Consider the following 25,136-nt stretch of genomic DNA (forward strand, 5'->3'; position numbering starts at 1 on the left):
CTTTAGCATGAGGCCTGCGAAAGTGTTGTTGATCTCCATTTTAAAACGAAGAACTTGTTTGATCCTTTGATTCCTCTTTTAATGAGATTTTCCAGCAGTGCCAGAGTGGTACAGTCACAGTGAATTTGCTGAGTGCCCTTGAGTTTACCCAAGCATGCCTAAAGTCATTTTTATTGCTGACAAAATGCAGCTTTTTATCCAGACTTTGTGTCTGCACCTGCCTCCTCTTTCTCATGTTCAACGCCACATTCCTAAGGGGGACCCCTTAGAGAAAAACTAAATTCGTTCTCCAGGCCTCTCTAGACGCTAAATATACCCAATGACTTATCCATTGCTCTGATACTGTCCTTTGCAGCATTTGAGGAGGGTACAATTTGAGTTGGTATGGGGGGGGGGGGGGGGAGAGTTTATTCCTTCACCATCACCACTGGAAACAAATCCCCACTGATGCATGGGTTTGGAAGACCAGTGTTATTAATTTTATTTTCCCTCATGGCCTCCATGCAGACAGCAGTCTGCAGTAAAAGAATCTCGTTATTCTACAAGCCATTTTACCATTTATTTATTTAATTGTTGTCAGCCTATCCGGCCATAACAATAATACACAATAAATATCAATCCATCACACGCAATAAAATCACATTAAGTAAAACATTGTAAGAAAGAAAAACTATACTTGAGTTTTTGATTTTACGTGGCCCTAGGTGAATCCAATATGCCCTGCAATATCATAAAACTTGATTATTAGCCATAATTGGCATAAGACTCTTTACTTATTCTAAAAACATTATAGATCTAAAATTTAAGTATCCTATTCTTGCACTAATCATTTGGGTTCTTGCGATACCTGCCAGCAGTATAATAATAACCCAGGACCTTGCCTGGTTTAATCAGCAACCTTCAGCGATGTCTCATACTAATGATAGCTAGGATAACACAAGTAATTATACTTAGGCCAACTGTGAGTACATTGATGAACGTAACTTCCACGCTTCCAATATATAAGTTGAAACCTTCGCCACAATATGTTTCTCATCTGATCGCATACAAAGCACTTCCGCCTCATTACATTTCCTGATCCCGTATGATCTAAAAAGCGGACGTAAGTACAATTTGCGGAGTTTAAGCGTAAAATGACATAATAAAAGGAAGTGGGATAATGTTTCTTGGCCACCATGAAGGGTGGAAAACTGCTCCTTCTTCGAACTTTGTAGTCTAAACCAGTACCTCATTCCTGCTGAAACTTAAAATGCTGACTCGAACTTGTATACTGGCAGTGGTTCAGAATGATGGATTGTTGTATTTATTGTACATGCAGGGCACAATATAGTTCCTTGGTTATTTTTAGGTTCTGTCCCTGGTGTCAGCCTTTCTGCAGATGGATAAGGACTCTACTACATTTGACAGTATGACTGCCTCATCAGTGTGTCTGCAAGGAAATGGCTTATCCTTGATCCTTCTGAAGTTGTACGATTTTGGGTTCTTTGAGAAATATCTAAAATCCCTTCTGACACCCTCAAAGAGGGTTCAATGCAGTTGGGGCACAATGAGCTTACAAGTGCCTTTGTGTCCCAGATGAAGGTCTTGCTCACCGGGCCACTTCCTGGAACAAAATGCAGTGTCATCTAGGTGGTTCCATAAGCTTTCAGGACTCTAGTCATCTTTAAGTGTAATTGTTCCCAATGCCACACTCCACAGGTGCTCCCTGTAGCTGTACCAGTGGTACTTAAAGCTGGAGTCTTCTAGCTGGAGACAATATGATACAAAAATCATCTCAAACTATCTCAGGCTTTCAGTTCACTGATAAGCATTTTTTTTGTAGACAAGGTCTTAACACTTCTCAATAGTTTGCTTGAAGCGTAGAACTCCACTGGCCTCCATATGAAGCATCCCCTTGTTCCAAGCATTCTTTTTTATATGCACCCAGCAGTGATGGGGAATACCCTTGTCACACTGATGTACTTTGTGGCTCTAAATTTCACTTTTCCATTGAATTTTAGAATCCTCTAATCAGACAGATTTCCCACAGCCATAAAGATATCTGGAACAGTCTAACTACTTACCTTGTTTTAACGCCTGGATAGCAGCACAAGAGACCGATACACTACTTGCAGCCATTAAGTTCAGTAACTCTGCATTGTGGGCATCCTCGTGCAATCTTTCCTCTAATAGTAATACCAATCATTATTTCTCTGCATAGAGATGAGCCTTCTTGGGCAATCTTAAAGCCATTGTTTAATTTAAAAAAAGTAAAAGAGCCAGATCCTACATCATTCACAGTATACTGTGGGACTGTTGGTTGCAAGTAAATTAGTATTAGGCAACTGTGGGAAAACCATGACAAAGGTAACCACTTCACCTGCTGTCATCCTGTCTCTGGTTGTAGATAGCTCGATTGGATGTATTGGATAATTTGTTAGACAACTGATGAAGTGCAGTTAGCTTTGCAAGTTCGTCTGGATGTGACTTAATCGGATTGGCAATCCAGATTTCACATACCACATCAGATGAACAACTGTAGCAAAGAACACCACCCTATCCTTACTAACTGACTGACGTTTTTCTTCCCAAGTCTGCAAGTGAAAGTTTGTTTTGGTAAATGTTTAGAATTTTGTTTTGCCTCTGTTGATAATATTGGTTACTTAACATGTATTTTTTTTGTCAAAAAGACAAATATGCTGACTTCATTGAAGCCAACCGAACAGAGGATCCAGTTGAAAGACTCAAAGCATTAAAACAATTGGTAAGTGCTTTTTCTTATTTCATCAGTTCTCTTCTTTATATTACTTCGGTTTTAATTGTGTCATCAAGGTAGCTGTAAAGGCTTTTTAAAGAAATCAGTCTATAATATTTACTACACATGTTTTTTTCCTATTGAAAAATAAAGCAAAACACGTTCTAATCTTCTGGAAGGATATTAGTTGCTCTTTGAAGTTCAATACATCTGACATTTTTAGGATGTCTTGGAACACTTATTATTCTCTCATTAGAAAAACGTTTTATTTGTTTTTGTTTCAGATCTACGGCTTGCCAGACCATCATTATGAAACACTAAAGTTTCTTTCTACACATCTAAAGACGGTGGCAGAAAATTCTGAGAAGAACAAGGTGGGCAACTGTGTTTCAACTAAACACAGTATTACTTTTTCACACATTCAGCATATCTGCGTGCGTTTGTTGCACATAATGCAGTGCTATACAAACCCATATTTCACAGGGACTCTGTGAAATGTGGAAAATATTTCAAGGATCCCAGATAAATATGGGTTTGTTTATCATAATCACAGTCCAAAACCACTCTGCAGTACTTTACCATTGTCCATTGTTGAATCAAGTTTCTGTTCATTAAAGGTAAGCTAACATGAATATTCTCGTTTCAATGGGTACCCATGTTTAATGGCACCTTGCAGACTATTATGTAGTTCAACATACATATTTGTTTAATAAAGCAATCAGTAGTTTTTCTGAAGTTCTCCTTTTCTTATCTACATCATTATTTTACTTTAAGACACTCAGCCTTCAGCCCCTTGGTCTATATCACATCACTAGAACTACTCACATCACTAGAACTACTAAATGTGGCAAAGGTATCAGTTATGCATCTTCTCTTTCTCTCTCTCTCTCTCTACACTCTTTCCATACATAGTCATATGTCACTGGTAGGAAGGGAGTACTGTAAAAGTAGTACACACTACCTAGCTGCGGTTGCGGTCTGCAAAATATTAATGATTAGTTGGATACATGAGTAGGAGAGAGCCCCACGTGTTAAGACTGGCGTGCGCATGCCAGCAGATATTACTACTCTGTTACTATCCATTATGGACCCTTGTACACTTTAAGTCAAATATGCGTTTTTATGCGATTAGATATATTACCTTTGAGTATCGACACCATCCCATCAAGATAAATACCATTTTCCCCAGAGGAGATTGATGGCGTCCAAAACGTGTTTTATTGGAGATTTCGTCGTTTTACTCTTTTTTTGATGCACATTTTTTAACACAGTGCTCTGTAATTGCTGCAGAGCTTACTGTCAGGGCAACTCCTATGAAAATAATTTTTAACATTTGCTTAGTCTTATTTAGCATAGAACTCTAATCCACATGCAGACTTTTTTTTAAATTAGGATTTCTCCTAATTGATTTTCTTACAGCCCCCTGAGAATGCTGCTCCGAGAAGGAGCATCCATCACTTGCCTGAAAAATGCAGGGGATTTATTTATGGAATTTCTAAAGTGAGCAAATACCAAACGGTTGCCCTGGCACCAGCAAATAGTTACATAAACAACTGTGAGAATAAACAATTTCTAAGCTGTTTTCTGAAAGCTGTCAACATGGTCTGGTAATGAAAAGTAAGTGTTCCACTTTGTAGCCAACTAAAAGGCAAAGGATCAGCCACCGTATTGCGATTTTGTTTTTTAATCTTGGGAACCTTGAGGAAATGAGCAGAGAAATATTGTAAATGTCTTGACGAGATATAATGAGTGAACATTTTTTTGTTTGTCGCAGGGCCTGAGTTGTGTAAAACCTCTAAACAAATACAAAGGCTTTTGAATAGAATACCTTTCACCAGAGGCCAGTTGAGTAAACTGAGATGATTTGAGATGTGGGTGTGGCATGGGGGATTGAGTAGCAAACAAGCAGCCCATTTCTAGAACCAACCGAAGACCATGAAATTGATGGGCTGGTAGGCAAATATGTAAATCATTGGTGTAGTCCAACTGGGAACACTCCAGTGCTTGGATGGGAAATGGGCCAGAGTAGAGAGAAAATGCAACATTTTTGTTTGGGTCTTAAGTTGACTGAAGTAAGATGTTTCACTTTATCAATTTGTGGAGTGAACGATTGGGTGCCATCCATGAAAACTCCCAGATTTCTAATAGTTTGGGATGCAAAAGATAGTTTTGATTTCCTCTGAAACTAAACTCATTGCAGCTAATGTGGCTCTGATCATTGTATCTAAATCTATCATCCCACAGGAGTGCCAGACTGTAATTGCCTTCTTCCTAGTTGTGGCTAATGCATTACTTTTACTAATTGTACTTAACATGACTGATTCTCCAGGCCTTCACTTCCACCCTGTATACTTGCACATTTGAAACATTCCAAGATCAAGCAGGTATACCACCGTATGCTGAACTTAGCAGTTCTGCTTTTGAAGAGACCAAAGATGTCTCATGCGATAGATTTGTAGGTCAAGGTGGAGTGGGCTCTGAAAGTATGAACTTCCATTCTGCATAAGTGTTCCTTCCTCTCAGAAAATGGTTTTTGACTCCTCTTCATTTTTAAAGTTTTCTATTTTCATATCTGACTGGGCAAAATAAACTTTAGGATGATTCTGTTTTATCACCCTCAAACCAATTCAAAGTCTTGCCTAGGATTTTCCAAAGGCCACTACGGGAATCCATCAAGGGCGGCACACCTTCCTGCCAAACTACTCAAAAAGGATATTGGCATCTTTGCTTATTGCAGAAAATTATCCTTTTGTCTTAATCCTGAAAGTGCTACTTGTGCACTTAATATTGAATGTTATTTTTTTACTTGAGTAAATTAATTAATTAAAAGAGAAAGTAATCATTCAGTCCATGTCTTTGCAATCAATAATATTTATTTCATAGGCTACAGATATACCATAAAACATACATTCATAAATACGTGGGAAATGTAATGTTAAAATCTCTAAAAATAAAAGCCCGTTCCTCACGTTCATAATCCCTTTCCCTTGCCTCTTCAACCACTGCACATGAGGCCTCAAACCATCCATCCGAAATATATGCACATACTCTGCGGCCAGTTCTAAAGAGACTGTATCACAACCTTTAGAATTTACATTCTTTTAGATCCTCTCGTAGTCTCTGCATTGCACAGATGTTTCTCCAAAATTAAGGCCACCCATGGAAAGGTGATCTACTGTGCAGGTTGTTATCGACTACTTCCCCAACACATGTAGCTCGGGTATTAGCAAGAGGAATGTGGTCCCTCGTGTGATGTAGTGGTCACTGCAAGTGTGCAGACTACTGCCAAGCCTCTAGACCTATCAGCCATTCATGGAGCATATCTTCTCCGCACGGCAGCAGCTCTTGAACACAAAACATTAAGATTTGAAACAGTAAATTGTTTTGTTCCGTACTGGTTGTTTCCTACTTTCAAAATCATCACATTACTACGCTGAGTTTCAAAGACCTCTTTAATCTATATAGTTCAGACCTCTTTTGCTCTTGAACTAGTGTTCGCTAAATCTCAGTGAAGGACTTGAAACTATTACTCTATCCTTAACTTTAGAGGCTGACTCTTCATCCCTCTTGGTGTCAGTTCTCTGAAATGGCAGCTGTCAGTTTATTTAAAATAGTAGTGTCTGCTCTGCAGCAGTCTTAAGCACAAGTCTAGTAAGTAGAAGACTATATTCAGTGTACAAGCTTAACGCTCGCAGTTTAAAATTCACCTAATAATTACTGTGATGCCCTTTAGGAAAGGATCACGAACAAGAAAAGGGAGGTCAATTCGCAGGTATTTTGCACCATTGCCACTAAGAGTCTATGAAAGTCAAATTTGATGCACAGTGAATTTAAAGGTACTTCAGTGTTGTACTAACAGTGTGTATGCTAACATAATGTGCAACATATATTGACATCTTGAATCTGTAAGAGTTTTGTTCCCTGTTATTGCAAGAGTTTCATTCCAGTCCTCTGCTTAGTTTGAATAGGAATATTTAATCTCTTTCTGTTCTGCATCAGCAAGTAGTGTCCTCAACATATTCTGAATGAGGAAGGTCTAAAAGTGTCACATTTACTTTTTTTTAAGGCTACATTTTCATTTGGTCCAGTGTTTTTGTGTTCATGTCCATCATCTATCCATCCTTTCCTCTCTGGGTTTTTCACCTCTTTCTCCTGTCAGGTAACCTTTGGTAGTAATCTGAAGGGCCACAAACAATCCATCCAGGTTTGCCACGGCACTGTTATTTACTTATCTTGATGTCTATAATGCTAGTGTCCTAAAGTGTCTTGGCTGAATACATAGGCTTGATGTTGCAGCGGTTGTGAATGCCTTAAAACATTACAATATCTATGAAACAATATTTTTAAGGTTGCATTTGTGATCTGAAAATGAAATAACAGTTGTAAGCACATGGCACCAAGGTGTATTAGTTTGAAAGTGTAATTTATTTTTGTTATAGATGGAACCAAGAAACCTGGCAATAGTATTTGGTCCAACGCTTGTGAGAACATCAGAAGACAACATGACACACATGGTCACTCATATGCCAGATCAATATAAAATTGTAGAAACACTAATACAGCACGTAAGTCAAGGATGTCTCTACTGATTCCAATAACATGTATTGCTTTACATTGCATTGTACAGATACAAATAGAAGTGTCTTCAATAGTATTGATCACTATTGCTCTTGCCTTGTACTTACATTTCTTTGCTATATCAGTTAATGGTGTTCATCTTTCTTCTTAGTATGACTGGTTTTTCTCAGAAGAAGGGCCGGAAGAGCCACTTGTAAGTATTGTTTACATTTCTCCATGGGATGAAAGTATTCTACCATTCTAATATAAAATTACTTTCTCGATCAATAAATCAAAAAGTTTCTAGATTGTTTTGTTCATTTTGTCTTGGTGGTTTCATTTTCTCAAGTGTGGAGCTTCCTACCTTATCTAGTTGATTATTATTGAAAGTTATGTTGAGGGTGTTGCTTAGACATTTGTGAAAACTGCTTAAGAATTACAGAAAGCCTATAATTGAAGAGCTTACAGTGTAATCTGCTGAACGTGGCATGGCAGGAGGACGGGGCTTCAGGGTCTTTAGTATAGGGAGATTCCTTTTTTTACCTTGTTAGAAAATTAATCTGTGGTGTTGAAGGGGTGCAAGCCTGCTAAGATTATTTTAAAGAGCTGAGGAGTTAACTTTATGAGTTCTGTCATTGGAAAAGCCTTGCCTTTGAATTAATAAATGTCTTCTGTTTCTTGCCTGGGGTCTCATCACTCACCTGCAGGCAAATGTGTAATCTAGGGATTTCTGAATAATAGCAGTGATATGGTCTCTGATGTTGTGGTGGTCTGATGAATGAGGGTGTAATATGAACTTAATATGTGTGTGTATGTGTGTTTGTCCTTCCAAGAAATTCTTGTATTCTACTCCCCTCATTTCGAAAGTCACCTATGAAGACGATTAGGAGACTCTTAGCCCTACCCAAATTAATCTTGTTCTGGGGAGCCTTAATGTCTGTGTTGACTGTCAGAGACTGAGATTATGGTGCATGTACAAGCTACATTCCTTGTGTGGGATCAGGAGATGCAGTCGTGATGTACATTTTATCAATGGCATCACAGAGGGTGGTGCTTGTGCCCCCACCCATTTTGGTTAACAACCACCCCTCTTTAGTTAATTAAGGTGCAGGTGAGGCTCAGAGACACACCGATTGAAGGCTTTGAAAGTTTCTCCAGTCACCTGGTTTTTGTAAAGTTCTGCTAGCAGCAGAGGTAGTCTCTTTATACATGGCAGTACCATGCCAACATCTCCACTAAGGGGGGTTAAGTGCATAATTTAGTCCAAATATAAATTAATGGTGATGGGTGATGTAAGGGAGGAGGGTGAGGCATGTTTTTGCCTGCCTTAAAATTTAACTATTATTTTAAACTTGTCTAGAACATATAGTTTACCACAATGATCTGCTCTACATTTAAATGTTGAATCATATTTCATAAACCTCCCATCTAGAAGTATTGATTACATTTAGTTTGTATTAACCAACTGATTAAACACATTTTGCTTTATACATTTCCTAGAGGTTTCGGGGAAAGGATTGCTAGATCAGGGGCTGAAGAAGATCATGTAACTGAATTATCTTTCCTTCCAATCCCTGATTTGCAATTTTTCTGGTAACTATAGATCTGTGATGTTTTGCAATGTATAGTGCTTTGATTGGGTTAAAATGATGAAGAGATCTTTGTTTATTAACTGTAGACAACTGTACAGGAGGAAAGCACTTTAGAATCACAGCCAGTGCCAAACATAGATCACTTACTCACCAACATTGGAAGAACTGGAGTATCCCCTGGAGACGTATCAGGTAATTCTTGCCTGGACAGTTAATCAGACGGCTAGATTAACATGTTCAGTATACACCATCTTTGAACTGCCATCTATTTCTTTCCTACAACTCCCTTGCTTTGAAAAAGATGTTTCTTCATTTTTTAACACAACAAATATTTTGATGTCTGCCACTCTCGAAGGCTGTCACATGTTTAGCTAGCCTTGCATCACTTGGGCAAAGCATGTTCTTTGCAACACAGTTTTCTTAATTTCCAAATATAGTAAAGTAAAAATCAAAGGTTATAGCAGATGGATGTTGCTTCTTAATGTATTTGTTTTGGTGGAAAAACGTGTTGTGTACTGCGTGCATATTAATTACAACGCATTTTTAAAAATTGTATTTAAAATGCAAAATATTAGAGATGTGTTGTGTTAAACACTTTGTTTTTGAACAGGGTCTCTCTTCCACACTCAGTTTAAATTCTAGCATCGCTGGGTTTGGTGGCGATGTTTTTCATACCTACTGTTTCACTAACCCAGCATGCGGTGTCCAAAACTGTTGCTCTTTTGTGTCTAGTTCTTGCTGTACTTGCAAAGTGTTTTCAGCACTTACTGAAACATGCTATGCTGATGTTGAAACAGGAGAAATGGGAGGAGTCTATCATACGGTGATGTCACTAATGGATTCTGTGATGTCGATGATGGACAGCTGGAACTGTAGGAAGAAAGAGGACTGTTGCCCTCACTGTAGCTGCCTTGTCTGCAGAAACCCCCGTTTCTTGTAAATGATCTGTCCTGTAAATTTTCTGTTGCGAGTATTTTGAACAGATCAATGCTACTTTCTTAAAGTCTTTCTGCTGTTTCTTGTTATTTCTGAAGCAGACACCGAGGAGTAATAGCATGGTATGGTCTACCGGTTTTTCTAGCCATAAAGCATTAGCCATGTGTCAAGGTGGTGTGGCATGGGGCTCTGCTCTTCTGTTCCTGAACAAAACAAACAAAAAAAAAAAAAAGCAAAACGCAAGCCAAATCACTGTTTGATCATTATTTTGTAGCCGTTTGCGGTCCACTTTGCATACGTACAACCTCACTTTATCCTAAAATAATACTATAGTGTTCATTTTTCATTTCATAATATCTCTTAACATAGTTTGGAACACAGTAGTAATTGTAATATCGCTTGTAAACACATACCGTGGATACCATACAAATAATGAAGTTTAAGCTCTAAAACAAATTTGATTAAATGTTGAGATAGATAAAACTCAGAACAGCAGTTCAGATTTAGTTTCTTTTGAAGTTGATGTTGCTATGATTTTTCTAAATTTGCTGCTTGGCTACAGTATGCTCCTGACCCTAAGCGTTAATCTTGAAATCAGGTCAGACATAGGTCAAGAACTGTACCTGCGAATGATTAAGATAGTGGAGAGCAACAGTGTAATAGTTGGTCTTTGATCTGGTATTGTGTGAAATATTTAGCCTTAAAAAGTATACTTAAGTGTTTTTGTTTTTATTTACGAGAACAGGGCTCCTTTGCCATTTCTGTCATGCCATTGAGCTGGTTCTGCCTACAATTCACAGCATCCTTTCATGGCGGTGGCTTTCTGTGGTGCGGCTTTGTGAGCTCAGACTTTCCACTTTTCTTTTTTTTTATTTGCTTTCACCTTTTGGTCTGTGCTTGTATTTTCCATAAAGCTCGCATTGTGTTTAGTATTACGTAATTTCTGTTTTATGAAAAGGAACTTTACTAAGTTTTTTTTTTTCTTTTACAGACTCAGCTACTAGTGACTCAGCCAAATCTAAGGTAAATTTGTTTAAAGTATATACTGTCATACAAAAACAGTTACTTAAAATAATGCCAATCTTGCAGTTGGGTGTTAAATATTTTCAGCTCTCTGAAAGGTGAGAAGTTAGAGAATGTTCACAAATTGTTTGATATTCTTCCCACAGCCCTCCTATTTTATTGATTTATCATACACTTTTAGAATATTAATGCAGCAGAGTGGTAGCACCATAAAATAAATGATTATGACAGAAAGGAGGTGAGAAACCTTAATGACTGAGGGAAGAGCGAAAGTACTGAAATGAGAATACCTTATGGACCCCCAACACAGCCAGCCACTGCATCTAAATTCACCCTGGTCCACGTTTGCCTTAAATGTTTCCTTGTTGGATCTCTCCTGACCAGAAACAGTAAGAGCCCATAAATGTCCAAGAACTGCTTAAGTCATCTAATGGCCAACGGAGGGTTCGGACATACCCAGAGATGTGCAACCAAAATCCCAGCTGTCCGAATCATAAAGAAAACAATTCCTTTTACCGTCAAGGGGATTTGATCCAATGTACTATAAATAATCTGCTGAGCAGACAGATTAATACCGCTTGGAGTAACCCTGGAGATCTCATCACAGACTTCCTGTCATTATTGATGCAGTACCACACACGAGTAACACAAATATGAATAGTATCTGCGCCCGACTTACCGCATTGAAATTATTCTGCACTAGTCCAACATCCCCAGTTGAATAATCGGTTCAAAATGTAATATATATCCTGAAGAATCTTCAAGTGATGAATTTTCAACCTATATACCTTCACAAATTATTTAACCAGATTGGCTTCATGACTATGTCGGCACCCACTTGTAGTGATGATTTACAAGTCCATTTAGAGGCTATGGTGGATATAATATCTGGCTGGTCCGAAATTAGTAGTTTCTAAAATTGACTAAAACTCACTCTGCCATAGATACTATACAGCAGTTCAATGTGTGGAATATAATTTAGCAGCCCTGACCCTTTAACTTGATTGTTAAAAATGTTTTTAACCCGCATATTCTTAAAAAGTGCTGTACTCAGGACTGCAAATTGTGTAACTAAATCTGAAAAGGGTAAGACCTCATATCCTGCAAACATCTGACCTACCAATTGCAGACGTGACCTACACCAGTCTACTGCATGCATAGTACTAGAAAAAGAAGGAAAATCCGGGTTAAACCATACAGATGTATATCGAATGATAGGGGCAATTGGAAACATGACCTGCAAGCTTTGCCACACCTGATGTTTGGTATTCTTGTTTCAGAAGCTACTCTCTTTTTGAGACTGCTCAGTATCACAGAAGGTCCCAAAGCATCCATTCTTAATGAATCATGGAGTGTGCACTTCTGCCCCTCGATGTCCTGAAAAGCCACACACCTCTGTCAGCCAAACCTCCCTCCAATAATATTTACAAAGTAGGTTTACCTAGCCTGTATAATGCAAGGAGTTAAGTGTTCTGAAGACATGTGTCCAGACTGCCCTGGTGGCTGTGGACCTTTGGTATTTCTGGGGTTGCTGGTTGCCTTGATGGTCAGGTGGACACAATAGTGCCAGCATGGCAGGTCAGACGTCAAAGTTGATTTGGAATTCAACGTTAATTGGTGTGAAGAAGCTGGGCCCAAGCAGGTAGTGATGTCATGCGTTGGACGAGGAGAGGGACTTGATGCCCCCTCTGCCAAGTGCTAAAACTCCACTATAATGATAATCATGCCCCTTTCTTAATAATTTTAATATAGCATGTTCTGCTGCAGCATTGGCCTTCATAGCCCTTTACAGAAGTGTCACTTTTACTTACCACAGCTCTGCTCATTTGGCTATACTCAGATCTTGGGGGGACTGAGTTGGCCAGCAGAATTTAATTTTGAGATGCATAGGTTTGCTACAGATAGCAGCAAGTGAGAGCTCAGCAGTCAGACCTTTTTACAATTCAAAGCATTTGAATTCCCTTAGTGGAAATGTTATGATTATTTTTGCTTTTCATTCTGAGAAATAATAAGATAAGAGTATTGTTTTACAACTCAGCATTTTTGATTGAAGTATTAGTTCTTCAGAATTGCCTGTATAAATGACGTTTATGTGTTCGTATAAATGCAGTTAACCATGGACTTTTGGCCACTCAAAAGGCCTGGCTTGTGTTTCTTAAACCAACTTTGTTGCAAATTATCACAAAGAGGCATAAAAAAAAGTGATGAATGGAATGCTTGACTTAAACTCAGCCTCTAGTGATCGCTTGGGCCACACCCCATTTCATTGTTTTTCACCCACCATGCCACCTCAGCTTGGACCCAGCCATATCCAAATTAGCCTTGACCCTACTGCAGTTAGAAAAGTCCAGCCCAAACTGTTGTTTCACCAAGAGGCATTTATGTGCTTATGAACTTCAGTAGAAATATTTTTCTATTGAAGTGCATAAGCAATAAATTCAGATGGCACACTCGGAAGGGACATACGCTAAAAAGGTAAGCATGTCTAGAATGTTTCTTTACCTTTTCCTTGAAAGGCCAGCTTTATTTGTTAGCATTATTCCTGCAGCCTCGCAAATGACTTTGAAGAAAGAGTATGTAGGAAGGAGCATAACCTTTAGGATATCCCCATACTTTTAGCTTTGTCTCTCACCAGTAATAGTGGGAAAGCTGCATACGTGAAATAGCATTACATGAAACAGATGATGTTCTACTGGTCGGGATTTGATTCTTGGTAGTGGCTTGCTAAAGTGAGACACATGAGCATATGCCTGCCACCTCATCAGATTCTTGGTGAATTGCTTAGATGACTGTGCGTCTGCCACTTCGGCAGAGGTGGAATTCCAAAGACTCACCCTTCCATCCATGTACAACTAACTGGAACCATAAATCAGGGTTGGAACAAACTGTTTAAATACAGAGGTTTTAAAAACATGTTTGTAGCATTTGTTTCTGTAGGTCACATAGATCATATACTGTGCAATTTTTGAAAAGTTGTTTTTGTTTGGAGAGGTCTTTGGTCTCAAGATATCTCGTGAACCTTCCCTTAGCCACAGTACAGTAGGGCAAAGACACCACCTCATGTTGTCTGCCTCACCATCTGTTCGGACATTCGCTAGAAAGAGTTTGTTGCTAGGGCATCGAAGAACCTTTCCTCACCGGCTCCACATCGACCTTGGCTGTGAAACAACCCAGCCTGCATTACTTGGTCAGGGACTTTGCTGGTGGACCAGGTCATATGAAAATTATTTGGAGAAGGGTGGGTTAATACTCCCTTCCAGTTCTGCACTAATTGTAATGCAAAGTTCCTGTGGTTGGACCAAAATTGAGTCTATAACTTGAGTTTGCCTCGAGTCCACTGGGAACCAACTTGCTCTGTTTATAAAGCATTTAACAACAAGGCCATTTGTTAAAAGAGAGCTCTAGAGAAACCTAGAGGCAGATGTTCTGAGCTAAGACCCAGGAAGCCCTCAAGCAAGCCCGGAGGCATTGACTTGACTCCCTCCATGTCAAAAGCAGCCTCAGTGCTGGGCTCAACATCAGGTGAGTCTGTTCTATCCCTTGTGTTCTAGATGCGTGACAGAGGAAGATATTTATACATCCAACTTCTGGGAACACCTTAGCAAGGCTTCCACCACCACAGGAGCCTGTTCCCAGGCCCCTTAAAAAGAGAAGGCTTGCCTTCAGAGAGGCAATATCAGGGGTGCTAGAAAGCCTAGCCTGTTCCTAAAAAGAGTAAGAAGACACCCACTAAGGCCTGCACCTGTGGCACCCCAGCTTTAGCCATCTCCACTGCAGTCTCCAAATACGTCGCTGCCCTCACTGTAATCGCATCACTCACATTCTGGCTTTAATCGGGATATTCAGGATGGTACACACGACCCTTACTATTCACCCATTGCCATTGCATGATGGGGGTGGTCTGTGGGAAGATTTCGCACAGCTAGTGAAAGCTTCCCAGGTGGAAGATACCATTGCATACCATGCAGTATTTCAAAGGACAACTGGCCACCATAAAGTGCAACTGCATGTGTGGCCAAGGAAGAGGAGTGTCATGATCACTGTGTTTTTAAATGCAGAGACTTTTTTATTTTGGTTTGAAAATGTGTTATTGAACATGAATCGAGATTACCTGTGATTTAATTTAGTTCTGCAAAATACATAATAGTTAACTATCTGCATGATTGTTTAATTTAGAAATCTTCAACAAGTAGCAAGAACACTTGAGGGGCTTTGTTAATTGTTTAGCTTAGGAGTTATTCTGGGGATGTTTAAACGCTGACTGTACTTTTTTAGATTATATTATTTCCATCATTTTTGCCTCCCCATTCTGTAGTTTCATCATTTGTCTTTTCTCTTTCTTTCATAGAAAGTTGACATGCCTAGAAATGCCTTTTTTGGATTCTTTTATTTCCTTTATACTTTGGGTTCAGACTTTTCTATCTTTATTTCAGATTCTTCTATTTCTTATTGTAGAAAGCATTAACATTTTTTTAAGACATGCGTTGAAAAGTTGGTACCTTGTCTGTTTACTATGTAAGCGGGCATGTTTTTGTTGTTTATGGTTATGGAGTTGAGCTGACTCATTGCTGCTTCATTGTCGCCTTGTCCCGTCATTGTTCTCAAAATATAAGATAACATTCACAATCAGATACTATAAAAACCCAGGGTATCCAACCTTAGTTAGGAGAGGACTTTACACTGGCAGTCAAGATCAGAGTGAACTTGGCTCCGGATTCCACCTTACCTGAAGAAGGCTCCGGCAAGAATCCTGTGAGTCTCCAGCTTCACTAACTAGTGCTAGGACTGTATTTGTTGTTGAAGAGACACTGTCAGACACTATGTGCATGCGTGCCTTTACACACAACAGACCTTTCTGTCCAAAATCAGGTCTGTTCAGCACCTCTGAACACAAAGAATAGGGTAATAATTTACTGATTATGCTAGTACTAGTATAGTGCCTCGAAATGGCACACTCGGTGTCAGAGCTACAAAATTCAATGCGGCTCCATTTTTTCGTGTTTTTATTGTTCATGAACTGCTTCTCTGCTTGAATTCTTATCTTCTGTGATGTTACCATCCATATCCACATGTACTAGATTAGGAATTTTAAATTAAATATTTTAAATAGCATTTTCTGTTTCTAGTGTCCCTGGAGTGTGTGATTCTTAAACGAAAGAGTTGGGAATTCCACTATGTCCCTGAAGTACTTACCATGAAACACTTCCTATGCAATATTGCTCAGTAGGTTGTATCTGGGTCGAAGTCCAACTGGATTTCGATTTTGTATTGGTGCATTGAACTAAGTCTTTGCACCAGGGGACTAGAAATCCTGACTCGCAAAGGGGAGTGTGATTCTGTGAGGGGTAGAGACAGTTGTGAAAAGGGTGCCTTAAAATCCAAAGTCACGTGCCCTCCATCCCCCAGTTACACAGTACATATCAGGCGACAATAGGTATATTCCTCACACAGTGGGAGTAAATAATTTCTGATAAGTGGGTCCTGTCTGGTATTTTGTTTAGCAGGGATACTGCTTGCTGTTTACCACCACACCACCAAACAAACAATCTTGACAACACCCATTGAGGATCAATGGAGGAAATATCACAGCAATGCTTACTTTCACATCTCTATCCATCTGGCACATCACTGACACCTGCACTTTGCGGTAAGTGGACACCAATACCAGTTCAAACAGCCCTAAGGGGGTTCCTCAAATGCCTAGCATTGGCAGCAGTGCATATGCACCGCAGCCCCATACATGTCTTTCCTTATCTGGGCGATGGGCTGATAAAGAGCAGCAGCCAACATCGATGCCAAGCAAACACCTGGGTAGCGTTTTTTTTTTTTTACACTGGTTGGAATTTGCTGTCCATGTGAAAAACTTCATCTCGATTCCTAGCTTGTCTATATTTTGGTGGGAGCTTTGTTGAATTCAATCTCAGGCAAAGCCTACTCAAACCCAAGAGAAGGGTGATGGTATTCCAAAGGCGGCTACCCCTATTTCAGACAACCAGTCCCATAACTGAGAGGACAGTAATGAGATAATTGGACATAATTACTTTATGTATAGTGATTGTACCGTACGCAAGTTTGCAAATGTGGCTGTATCAAGAGTGTCTGGTGCTGCAGTAGTCAAAAGCTAGGCTAAATGGAAAGACCTTGTGTTGATGGGTGCAGAGCTCAGCACATTCTCAAATAGTCAAACTTGTTGCTGGACAGGCCATTTGTAGAACCTCACCCGCAAGGGAACATTACCACAGACTCCTCTCTCATGGTGTATGAAGTACATCTCAGCAGTATAACTGTTCGTGTTATTTGGGGGAAATCAGTCCTAGTAAAGATGCACAACGTGATCGCTGTGCACTGTGTTCAATTCAAAAGCAAAATGAAGCCACTCCCCCCCTGCTGTCAGCCCGAGCTTAAAAGATCGGGCATTGGGCAGTTTGCAACCACATCAGGCTCCTTGTGGAGCACGAAACCGGGGTAGACAGCAGCGTTGAAGGACGCATCATCAATTACACAAGTTGGAGATGAATTGTTAAGTACATCAGCAATAACTTCCCAAATGGGGCACACCCTTGTGGATATGTTTTTCACCACCGAAAATGCACTGTTCCCAAACTTCAGCAGGTATCAATACCCACAGTCCCCTGGAAATGCTGTATGGACGAACTTGTAAGGTATATTTGCTTACTCTTTGTGAGGCAGACATCCATGACTCTTATTCTGTTTACCCAACCATAGGATGGACAGTCATGACAGTCAGTGCTCCTGTCTGCACAAAAAAATACCCATCAGACAACTCTTCTGTCTAAGAATCTGGTTCAGCTCAGACATCCAAACCACAGGGATATGAATCTAGCGATCCAGCACCTGTGGTCTTTTGGATATTTAAACATTGCTCAGGAGTGAATGCATGACAGACATGAGCCCCATAAGCCCACCACACTGGAGTGCTATGCAGCCAAATTGAAAAAAGTGCCTGTTACTTTTTAACCAAACAGGTAGAAGCTCCAGTGGCATCACTGACGGATATCATTTATTATCTGCAGCATTTGCAAAAAGTTGGGTTAGAATACACTTCTGTTTATTTACGTTTAGCTGTTGTAGCCTTAAACATGCAAAAGAGAACACATCTCTTTGGCCAAAATACCTGTTGTTAAAGTTTGTATGGAGGGACTTAAATGAATTATTCCTCCTACCGCTCCACTTGCTCCTACATGGGGCCTAAATGTGGTGCTGACAAGACTTATGAGAGCTTGGTTCAAGCCACTAAACTGGTGAACCACAGGAACATTTCATTCAGGTCCATAAAGATAGTTGTCCTGAGGACAAATTCAAGATTTCTATCAAAGGTGGTTTCCCCTTTCCAAGTTAACCAAACCAGCAAGTTGCCTATTTTCATCTCACACCCTGAGACAATGGTAGAAAAGGCATTAACACATATTAGAACATTGGAATGTTGGGAGCTCCTTTGAAGTCAAAAGAGTGCTCTGGGTTTCTAATGGCTGGTAGAAGCCTGGAGCGCCAACATTCCAGTGTTTTTCACACAGCAACAGGTGTGAACAAAGACCTCACGGACCCCGAGGGGACTTCAAGCCTCTTGGGCTCCGTGTAGCCTTTGTTTTATACACTATAACATTCTGCCCTCTAGTGGCGGAATACTCTAATAGCTGTATAGCCCTTTATAGCTGGGTTATACCGGCCATTAAAGTCCCGATCCTTTGTTAAAGGTTCTCGCCCTTGGCTCGGGCCTGTAACACTGAAGCAGGCCTTCGGTTGCCAATATAGCCTGCTTTGGTGGGTTATTAGCAGGACGAAATCCATCTGCAACAGACAGCAGCTGTTTGTTGCATTTGCCAAGCCTCTCCTAGGAAACCCAGTTTCTAAGGGTGGTATTGCTAATTGGATAGTTAAGTGCATTCAGACATGCTACAAAAAAACTACGTTTACAGTGCATTCAGTGCCCAGAGCTTATTCCCCTTTAAAGAAGAGTGCAACATTGGGTTTTGTTAGAGAACAAACCAATGACTGATGTCTTTGATGATGCTACTTGGTGAACACTACCCACGTTCACTAAGCATTATTGTGTGGACATCCAGCCTGTCAAGAGGCTTTAGTTGACCAAACTATATTCAGAACTTAATTAGAAGCAGCCATGTAATTTGCTTGCTAGCCCACTCTGTATAGGAGTATACTGCTTTTCATTCTGTCCGGAGCATGTGATCTACAGCAGAACATGCTACAAATGGAAAATGCTACCCTATAACCATCAGTTCACGGCTTGTAGTGCTGTTGATTCACATGCACTCTCCCACATCCCGGAATGTGAGCTGCAATCTAAAATGTTTTCACAGTTAAATAGTTGCAATGCACAATGCTTTGTTTTCCTGTGCTACACTCTGCCTAAATTACTCAGCCACTGGGGGGAAGAAAATCTGAGGTCGAGTCTTTGTACTGGTGCATTGTGGAGTGAAGGAAGTGTCACAAGATATCATGAGACCAAAGACTTCTTCAAACAAAAAGAGTTTGCAAACATCCTCGGCCAACACTAGATGGCAGGAGTTTGCAGAGCATGTAAATCTACAGCACTGAAAGTCACAAAAAGATAGTTACATGTTTAATGCAATTTTCCTTGTATGCACATTTTCCGCAACTTACATGTACAAACATTGCATTTTCTTTGCTGTTCTCACTTCATTTCATCCCCTGGTGCAGTCATGGTATAAATATGAAGTTACATCTCCCTCCTGTTCCTCATGTTTACCCCATGAAACTACATTTGTACCAAGTATAAACGAGGCTGTCCTTAAAATAGAAGAACTATCCATATATATTTTGTGTACTTTGACACGTAGAGTACTGGGATGTTTGTGAATACCCTAGAGGTTGGAGCTCTCTGTAAGTAGCCTGAATCAAGATTTCTGACTTTTTAAACAAGCATTTGCAATGCAGTGGGTCTCACATTTGCTCAAGTTAGAGCTATTAGCATTGTGAATTCCTAACTGGGCTTTTCACAACAATTGAAAATGAAAAGTAAAATAGTTGACATAAGCGAGCCGATTCAAAGTGGCATGGCCGTCATGAGCGCAAAGGAGAGACACAAAAGGAAAAATAAGTTTGCTCACAGTCAAACGTGCAATTATCCATGTAACAGGGTCGATGGCCAAGGCGGTACCCAGACCGCCCCAAGGAGGGGCAAACGTAAAGCATTTACGAATGATAACAAAGGGTTTTTGAAAGGCAAGCCCATAAACAAGTGATAGTGATGGGCGAGCGGTGGGCGTGGTTAAAAGCCCATACATAGATTACAACAGGCCAGAGCACTTGGGTGCATGACCTAAAAATATTTTTGAGCTGTCCCAGTGTTGATTGCTGGAAACACATTTTGTGTGAACCACTTTATAGCAGAACAATAAGCAGTACTTGTTTACGTTGCGAGTCATGTTTGTCCTTTTCTCTTGGTTAGGGTGATATATCCTCCTGGTCATTTTAAATCATTTGTTTTCTCGTGTACATAAATGTTTCTGCTAAAATGTCAAAGAAGTTGGAAGTTGATACAGATACAAATGAGATATCAAGGTTACTTTGTTCTCCTACTTTGGTGAATTTCAAGACCTTCAATAGTATGTTTAACTCATTGTACTATCGTCTGGCAAGGCTTATAGTCCCATAAAAAATGATAAGCTGGCACAACGTCTTAAGTGACATCCCAAGAAACAGCTGAAAAATAGGGTGACTGACTTCTAGGTTATCTATCATGTGCATCGTCAATAGGGTGCATGACTTCAAACATCCAGCAACAAATGAATAATGGAGTGAGGAGAGCTAATGTGGTATCTCACCAAGATTTGCCATATTCGCATTTAAAGGTTAGCATTCACATTAACAGTTCTGTTCCACTTGTTTTTTTTAAAATATTGAATAACTTTTTCCCATATTAAGTATCTGCAAATAGTATACTTCCGAGTCTTGCTATTACAATGTGTGCTCTTCAATGATGCACCTTTCTTAGAATAATTTTGTAAGCCATTTTCAAGGTCAGATAATATCTGTATGTTTTCTTCACCACTGCTTTCTACTCTGTTGGACATTTTGCTTCCCCTATCAGTTGCAGGACTTGAAGTTTTCTTCTTTTTCTGGTCTCTTAGAGATTGGACGCAGCGAGATTTGCCAGACCTCATAGCCCTTAAAATCTATTATATCTGAGCCACCATTAAAATCTTGGAAGTATCTCTTTAAACCCTGCCTTTTTGTGGGACTAAGACGATATTTACTGATGACCCAGAGTGCAGTTTATCTACGTCTGACTGACACGGACATCAGGATTCCTGCCAAAAACAGTAGCACCCTTTTTTCGTGTACACAGAATACTTATCTCTTGTTATCGGTGATGCAATTATTACCATTGAGACTGTATTACAAATCCTAGACTGAGATATCCTCATTCATGAAGAAACTGTTAGCCTCATCATCTGCAACATTCCTGTAGAGGACAAATGCACTTTCCACCGCATCTACATTAACATGACGTCCTTGGTTGGCATACGCTTTTACCTGACCACAATAAAGTGTGCGGGCCTTCTTCAGGGCAGGGTGAGTTTTTTTTTGAGTTAGCTAACAATCCTGTAGGGGGTACCTTATCTCCTACATCCAACCCCATTGCTTGTTTGCACTGTAAAGGCAATCTTTCTGGCCACTTCCTTTGTGATTGTTGGTGAAAATGCCAGTCAGATACGGCAAATTGCCAATTATTTGTCTGGTTAAAGACCATACGCTTCGATGTTGTGTTTTCCCTGCCCATAATTTGTCTCCCAGAGTAGTGTTATTGTGGACACAGCTGTGACAAACATTAAATGAAGAAAGGACCTGTAAAAGACCCATGTGGGTTGGTTGTCTTTTGTAATGAATTCGGTTTGGAAATCTAAGGTCCCGACTAGGAAGCTGAAACGTAGCCAGTACGTTTAAAGTACGTGAATCTGAAGTAAAAAAAACGGTTTCAGGAGAGAGGGAGCTGAAGCCAGATCCCAGGTGGTTTGTAGAGGGTGAGAGTAAGGACTGCTAATCCACATGAGAGCTACCTCTTTGGTGAATTATTGAGAAATTGTTTTTGTGATTGTAGGCCATCATTCAAAATACAGTGGAAGTGGTTCTGTTATGGAGAAATTGATATGCTGAAAGAGCTTTGCAAAAAGCAATTTTTTCCTTCGTACCAAAATGAAGAGCTGGGAGAAGTGTACGCCAATGTTGTTAGATCATATTGTTGTATATATTTTAAATATCTTTATTAGTCCTGGTATTTTTATTTGTGTGGTGCTGGCAAAATGTGGGATGTATTTTTGACTACTGTTCTTTCTCGGTTTTATTTTTTCAGGGTTCTTGGGGATCTGGGAAAGATCAGTATAGCAGAGAACTGCTTGTGTCCTCCATCTTTACAGCAGCCAGTCGAAAGAGGAAAAAACCTAAAGAGAAACCTCATCCAAGCAGTTCCGAAGATGAGTTGGACAATGTCTTTTATAAAAGGGAAATTGCCCAGCAGTCTGAGGCTGATATTATAAAAGCTGACACTAAAAGAATAGACTTGGAAAAAGATAATAACGTTTTGGGTACCAAAAATAATCTAAATCTAAAACAGAAAGAAGAAAGTAGTAGCAAAGATGATTGTGCTGTAAAAGAAAATATATTTACACAGTCTGAGTCCTCACCACCCTGCCAACCAAAACATTCAAAATCCCCAAACCTCAACGGTAGGCAAAACACAGTGTTCGAAGGTAATAGAACTATTGTGCAAAAATCCTTCCAAGTTGAAGAAACAATGTCTGACTCTGGTACTCTGCTTAGTACGTCTTCCCAAGCTTCCTTGCCGAAACTTAAATCCAAACAATTAAACAGCCCTGAAAATAAAGGCAATGAGTATTTGACAGCAGATGTAATTTCCATCACCTCAGACTACTCAACGACGTCATCGACTACTTATCTGACTGGTATAGATTGTAACATGATGAGTCCGGAAGTACAGTCTGTAACCGAAAGCAAAGGCGATGAGGCAGATGATGAGAGAAGTGAATTGATCAGCGAAGGACGCCATATGGAAACGGACAGTGAAAGCGATTTCTCTATTTTTGCCTCAAGTTCTGCTGCTGACCGAATCTTCAGAGGTAAAACTCAACAAATGACAGCTATGGGTCGAAGAAACTCTGATGGAAGCACAAGTTGCACTGAAGGAAGTTCAACACCAAAGCTAGACAGCCGCAAACTGTTGAGCTCACATAAACTTATTGAATGTGATACATTATCAAGGAGGAAATCTGTACGGCATAAGACTGATAGCGAATGTTTAGAAGATAGCAAATGCGGGAAGGACCTTCCCACTGTGTCTACGCCAGATGTTATTAAGAAAGGATTGTCAACAGGCAGTCTCATTCAGTCAGTGAGTAGTGAACCCGAAAAGCAAGAACCTGCTTGGAGACTGAAAATAACAGAAAGATTAAAACTGCGCTTGAAAGCATCTGCAGATGACATGTTTGGGGTAGGGAGTCAAAAATCAACTTCTCAGGAAAACCGTAAGAAAAAAAATATCAGAAGACGGCACACACTGGGAGGGCAAAGAGATTTTGCCGAAATCAGTGTATTGAATGCTTGGAAGGCTGAAGAGCAGGAAGGCTTCCGGAGGGCTAGGGGCACCGAAACAGAATTATCTGCAGTCAATAGACTAAAACCAAAATGTCCATCCCAGTATCTCTCAATCTCGGAATGGCTTGCCAGAGAAAGATTACACACAAGCACATCGGACCTCAGTACAGGTGAAAACAGAGAGCTCAAGATTGGGGAACCTGGTTTAGACGATATATCAAAGCCACAGCCACCTCCACCTGTGCCCATACATTTAGATATAGGAAGTTCCAGCAGTTTGACTTTAAAAGACCAACCACCACTTTCATCAGAACCCGTGTCAGCGGACCAAGTAAATGGTGAAAGTTATCAGACCAAGAACAAAAGCAACTTTAGCCCTGCAGTTGATGCCCATCCTCACAAACTGTCTGGCACCCAAGTAGTTCGCTCACGATTCTACCAGTATCTTTAAATCGCTCAACCTTTTGCACAACAACAATTCCATTGATTATTGTTACAGTTTCCAGTAAAGCTGTGTTTGTTTTGTACCTGAACTCGTCAGTGCGTGGCCTTTGTTTGGATTGGTTTCATCAATGTGGATCATTGTGGAAAGTCATCACAATGCATTATCCAGCCAGAAGATCGTACACAATAACATATTTTGGATGATAGAACATGCCCACGTTGAACAGTACATCTACCAGTGTGTGTTTTCTACATGGTTTCCTGACAGGAGATTGCTGCATAACCTTTTACATCTGACGTTGTTTCATACAATGTTCTTTTGGTTTAGTCACTAACAAGTGCCTCATCATAAATTTGTTTAATTTGGTAGGGTGCCATATTGTGAGATTAGAAACTGATGTGAACAGTTTAACGCATTGCATCAAAAGCAAGTTTCATTACATTTTTAATATTTTAACATTGGTGGATACAGAGCTTCCATTCGTTAGGCATTCCAGTTGGATTTCCACTTTTTATATTCAGACTTTTAATACAGTTTTTGAGTTTTATGTGACTTGAATTTTTAAACTTTGTGTAAAATAGGTAACTTAAATGTACATATTACATGTGTATCTTTTCCTCAGATACCAGATTTGATATAATTGTTGTAACATAGGCATGTAGATAGTGGATCCTGGATGAAACTGGTTTCTTTCATTGAAAAGAGTATAATTCTGCATGAAGACTTAAGCAATTCAACATTGTATCATGCCTGTGTGCATATCCGCGTAAACACTGGAAATAAAATTGTTTTGGTGAATTTGTTCTACCGCTGTCCCTTGCTTGTGGGTAATTAAACCCCCTGTATGAGCCTATCCAGCAACATCAATCATAATAACGGAGTGTCATTTTAATTGGTACTGGCAAAGTCAGTAGATATGGCTTACTTTAAATGTATTATTACAATGGGCATTTGTTCTTATGCATTATGTTGGATGCACAAAACGAAAATCTACTTACATGGTCCCCTTTGCCCAGAAGCCACCATGATGTAAATACACACACAATCTCACCAAACCCAGCCCACCAATAAGTATGAACACATGCAAACACAGATGGATGCTGGTTGGATAAATTGGTTAATGGCTGTGTGGTTGCTTACTAAGATGAATCAATCGATAAATGCCTGTGGGTGCATACAGTGGTGGATGGCTAGCAAGATGAGCGTGGATGCATAGCTAGAGGAGTGCAAGAGT

At 39.9% G+C, this 25,136-nt stretch overlaps 1 protein-coding gene across 2 annotated transcripts in view; it reads left to right on the plus strand.

Annotated features, from left to right (window-relative positions):
• The window catches only part of ARHGAP21 (Rho GTPase activating protein 21), a 367,146-nt gene extending 342,446 nt beyond the window's left edge, over positions 1–24,700 (plus strand). For both annotated transcript variants that reach the window (XM_069211368.1, XM_069211369.1), the window contains 7 exons: positions 2,670–2,743; positions 3,019–3,108; positions 7,174–7,299; positions 7,464–7,505; positions 8,970–9,075; positions 10,811–10,842; positions 22,199–24,700. In XM_069211368.1, the coding sequence (XP_069067469.1) occupies positions 2,670–2,743; positions 3,019–3,108; positions 7,174–7,299; positions 7,464–7,505; positions 8,970–9,075; positions 10,811–10,842; positions 22,199–23,908 (2,180 nt within the window). In that variant the 3' untranslated portion in view covers positions 23,909–24,700. The remainder of the gene's footprint in view (positions 1–2,669; positions 2,744–3,018; positions 3,109–7,173; positions 7,300–7,463; positions 7,506–8,969; positions 9,076–10,810; positions 10,843–22,198) is intronic.
• The last annotated feature ends 436 nt before the right edge of the window (positions 24,701–25,136 follow it).

Source organism: Pleurodeles waltl, chromosome 10 (genome assembly GCF_031143425.1).
Source record: "Pleurodeles waltl isolate 20211129_DDA chromosome 10, aPleWal1.hap1.20221129, whole genome shotgun sequence".
Taxonomy (NCBI): domain Eukaryota; kingdom Metazoa; phylum Chordata; class Amphibia; order Caudata; family Salamandridae; genus Pleurodeles; species Pleurodeles waltl.